Below are 4,332 nucleotides of genomic sequence, written 5' to 3'. Positions count from 1 at the left end.
TATAATTAACTTATTTAGTATACGGATCTGATAACTAAACAATAATTTTAATTTATTTATTTTTTGCATGTTTTTTTCTCATAATTTTTATTTATTTCAAATTTCAAATTCAAATAAACTTCTCATTTAATCGTTTCTATTTAACATTTTGTTTTAATCAACCTGTATAATATACGGGTTTCACAACTAGTTGCTATTTATATAATACAAAAGATTCATTACATTCCATTCCTAAACGCCAACTAAGCATGACATGAAATGGAATGTAATAACTAATTCTATTACCTTATTATTCTATTCAATGAGAAACCATTATAGTTGATCGGAATATACAATTACAAAGAACTAATTTATCTTTAAACAATAGCATTTTCGTCATTGCTCTTCATTCTCGATGTTTAAATCTGAAGAGGTCTATCAGTTGCTCGAACAAAATTATAACACATCACCCCAGATACCGTCCCTGTTATAGGGCCAACAATATACACCCAAATCCCTTTATAATTATTGCTAGCTAAAGCCGGTCCGATAGTGCGTGCTGGATTCATCGATCCCCCTGATATCGGTCTGAAAAATAATTCATATAAAAAACTTAATCTTTATAACAATGATATTTAGTTAAAAATTAGATTTTATTATGTTAAATTTTACCCTGCTAAGATGGAAGTAATGCATACTGCCGATCCTACTGCTATACCCGCTAACTCTCCTACCTGAAAAATAATTTTAGAATCGAATTATTGGTCTTGTTAACTTTATGACATTTTCTAAAAAGTCAATGTACTTTCGTGGTGTTCTTACGGCTTTAGAATCTGTGGCTACTGCTGAGGTGACAAACATCATTGTAAAAGTGACGATGATTTCCATTATTAGAGCTTGTTCATTTGTCCCCGAAGGTGTTGTTGTGCCCAAATATGTCCCTTGTTGTAAAAGTACACGTAGGCAGAATGAAGCCGCTATAGACCCCGTTAGTTGTGCAATTGCATAGATCGGGACCTTATAAACACAATGGGTGAGCTTCATTTGTCATCAATATATACTTCCATTATAAATATTCTTAACTTATTTATGGACTTAAAACTTTTAAGTTATAAAACTTAGAGGACACAATATATAATCTTGTAGATAAACTACTTGTAAGTTGAACGAGTTTTTCATTAAGATCTAGAAAAAAAACCATTATGAAAGCATCCACAAGTGTTATAGTTTTTTCTATACAACTTTTTAATTTCATGCTACCACCTTGGAACTAAATCAACGATTCAAATTAACATAACATCTAATAATGTAAAACCTGAAATATCATAATAACGATAACTAAATCGGTTTATATATTTATATTTATATCTAAGTATAAAGCCTTACTTGAAGTTGAAGTTGGATGGATATGACTTTAGTTCATTGAACACCATAAAAGTATTTATGAAACTATTGGAGCTATACAATATGCCGACTAAAAGTAGGTCATGTAGTGGCCCAAATCAAGTCATACATGACCTCACCTGGCTTCCTATTGGTCCTCATGTTCCCATCCTTAACACACACTCACATTAACCACATATGGTTCGAACCTATTGAGTTATATGGATTTAAATAATATGATCCATTTTGGTATTCATGGTCTAGGTCTACCCATGTACCTGGTTCCAAGGAAAATGTCCCACGGCTCCAAACGCTAGTGTGACCGCAGGGTTCATGTGTGCACCTGAAATATGTCCAACTGCATAAATCATAACCGTCACAATGAGACCACCCGCAAGCGATGCTCCAAGTTGAGACACCTTGTGTTCATTGCTTGTGGCAAGTGCCGTCGATCCACATGTCACAAACACCAACAAGAAGGTGGCAACCGCCTCTGCCACCACCTGAAAAACAATTTCAGAACATCTTGAAATCATCTTGAAGATGATATAAAAGGGTATAAATATGTAAATCACCATGTCCTCAAAGTAAGAAAGGTAATTCAAAAATTTGAACATGAGCAGGGCGGATCTTTTCAAGGGCTGGGGGGGGGGGGCTGTGGCCCCCCTGATTCTTTTGGCATAAATAGTCCCTATGCTTTAATTTTATACATATTTAGTCCAAAAACATAAAATCTTGACTATGGTCCCTCCTATTCACCAATTTTTATACAAATTATATTCCCCCCCCCCCCCCCCCCCCCAAAAAAAAAAAAAAAATTTAATATTGAAGCTTCGCCACTAAACATGAGATATCTCTTATTGATTCTCATCTTGTTAACCGTATGGCGGTTATCATGTGATGCCGTGTAGATTGGGATGAAAGTGGGTCCAAACCTGATACAGATGAAACCGAACCCATAAAAACCGGAGATCGGTTAACGAGATTTTGTAAGACCGGAAACCGAAACGGTATATAGGAACTGATTTCGGTTCGGTTTTGGGTAAGATACTGGATAAAATGGGTCTAGAACCGCAAAACCACGAAATGTCAAAGTGGATCGAGTGGGAAATCATGTAAAGTAGATCTGAAACCGGAAAACTCGGGAAATCGAAATTTTTTGGTGATTAATTAGTGGGCTGAACATTAAAAATTTTGAGTTTTGATATCCCGACTTCGGGGGACTTTAAGTCATTTAATATTAAAACAAAAACCGCATTCTAATCCGATTTCAAACGAATTAGATATGAACTAAAATTTTCACATAATACAAAAAAACTGAAAATTTATAACTTTGATATCCCGACTTTAGGAGACTGTAAATCAATGAATATGAAACCAAAAATAACAAAATTATAATTTAAAATCAAGTACAAACTCTAAACTACACATTAGAAAAAACTACTTGGTTATCCGAATTCCAACTAATTAGATATGCACGTTTTAAAATTTTCACAGAATACCAAAAGCTGAAAAACTGAAATTTCAAGCTTTAATATCCTGACTTTAAAAGACTATAAATCAATGAATAAAAAACCAAAAATTATAAAATTATAGTCTACATTTTCTTACAAACTCTACACTACATGTTGAAAAAAAGTGCATGCTAATATGATTTCAAACGAATTAGATATATATATTTTAAATTTTCACAGAATACAAAAAAAGTTGAAAATTAAAAATTTCTAGCTTTGATATCTCAACTTTGGGGGACGATAAGTTAATGAATATGAAACGAAAAATTATACAAATATACTCTAAAATCATCTATAAACTTTAAACTACACGGTGAAAAAAACCACATATCAATCCAACATCAAACGAATGAGATATGTATATTCTAAACTTGTCACAAAAATTAGTTCCGACCCTCATCATCGGTTCCAGTTCCGGTTCTTAAACTTGGTTTACCCGAACCCGAAGGACCCAAACCCAAATTACCCGAAACCCGACCAAATCCATTCTTTAAACCCAGAACCTGGACTGAGCTTTCTACATATTCCGGTTCTGGTTTTTTGGTTTTAAATCTCATTCCTATAACATAGATGATATGAAATCAAACATTATAGAAATGGTAACTTACCTTTCGGAAAAAACCAGGAGGATAACGAAGCTGAAGTAATGTAGCGAATTTAAACTGCTGGTTTTCTTCCGATATTTCGGTTGTAATGATGGGTAATTCATTTGTGCCATAATTTGAATGTGTTTTGGACATTATTATGAATATAAGGGAATCTTTTATGCTAGTGGTAGCTATAAAGTGACACCTTAGGTGCTTGAGGTTCTGTTTATATAATTCACGTATTCCCTTTCCATTCAAAAAACAATTAACATACTTGAAGCATATGAAAAGTAAGTTTTTTTATAAACTATAATAACTTGTGAACAAGATAAACTCATCAGATGCATGATTTGTTGATAGGAAGGTCGTGGCAATTAACATTTTGGCCCTTTGTTGGCTAGAGATTTTTTTTTCTGTATCGATGACGACAGAGATTTTATTAAACTACCAATGATGGAAAAAAAGAGTAGTATTGTAAATCTAAAAGAAAGGCCTAAAGACTATAGTTATAATATCTTGATTGAAGTTTCTCTAGCATTAATGATTTTAAAATAATTTTCTTTAAAACTTGCGATAAGTGAAACACCCAATACAGAGACTATATATTATTTTTAGAGTTTTAGAGTTATTTCATGAAATTACATTTTCAACTTCTAGTCTAGCGGTATTCGGTGTTGTCATCTCTCATTGAGGTCAAGAGTTTAAATCTCGTTAGAATTTAAGAGAATAGTTAGCTTTGCGTTAAAATAAAAAAAAACTTTGAATCCATATTTTTTTGTTATATCATTCATTGAACTCAAACCAACAATCAAGAAAGTGTGTTTGGTTTTGAACTCAAAACTTCTATTAATCCAGTCGCTATAACGCTC

The 4,332-nt window shown here is 32.8% G+C and overlaps 1 protein-coding gene across 1 annotated transcript; it reads right to left on the bottom strand.

The window, feature by feature from the left end:
- Positions 1 to 269: 269 nt before the first annotated feature.
- On the bottom strand, positions 270 to 3,735 carry LOC145093353 (aquaporin NIP2-1-like). Its single transcript, XM_079031463.1, has 5 exons — positions 3,485 to 3,735; positions 1,641 to 1,865; positions 802 to 996; positions 652 to 713; positions 270 to 567 (listed from the first exon to the last, which is right to left on the bottom strand). Exons 1-5 carry the CDS (start codon positions 3,614 to 3,616, stop codon positions 399 to 401), a joined length of 783 nt encoding a protein of 260 aa, XP_078887589.1. The 5' UTR covers positions 3,617 to 3,735; the 3' UTR covers positions 270 to 398.
- Between the last annotated feature and the right edge of the window lie 597 nt (positions 3,736 to 4,332).

The sequence above is a fragment of the Lactuca serriola genome, chromosome 3, assembly GCF_051521515.1.
Source record: "Lactuca serriola cultivar US96UC23 chromosome 3, Lser_US96UC23_V15, whole genome shotgun sequence".
Lineage (NCBI taxonomy): Eukaryota > Viridiplantae > Streptophyta > Magnoliopsida > Asterales > Asteraceae > Lactuca > Lactuca serriola.
Note: the sequence above shows the minus strand (reverse complement) of the source record. Positions and strands in the feature narration are given on the sequence as shown.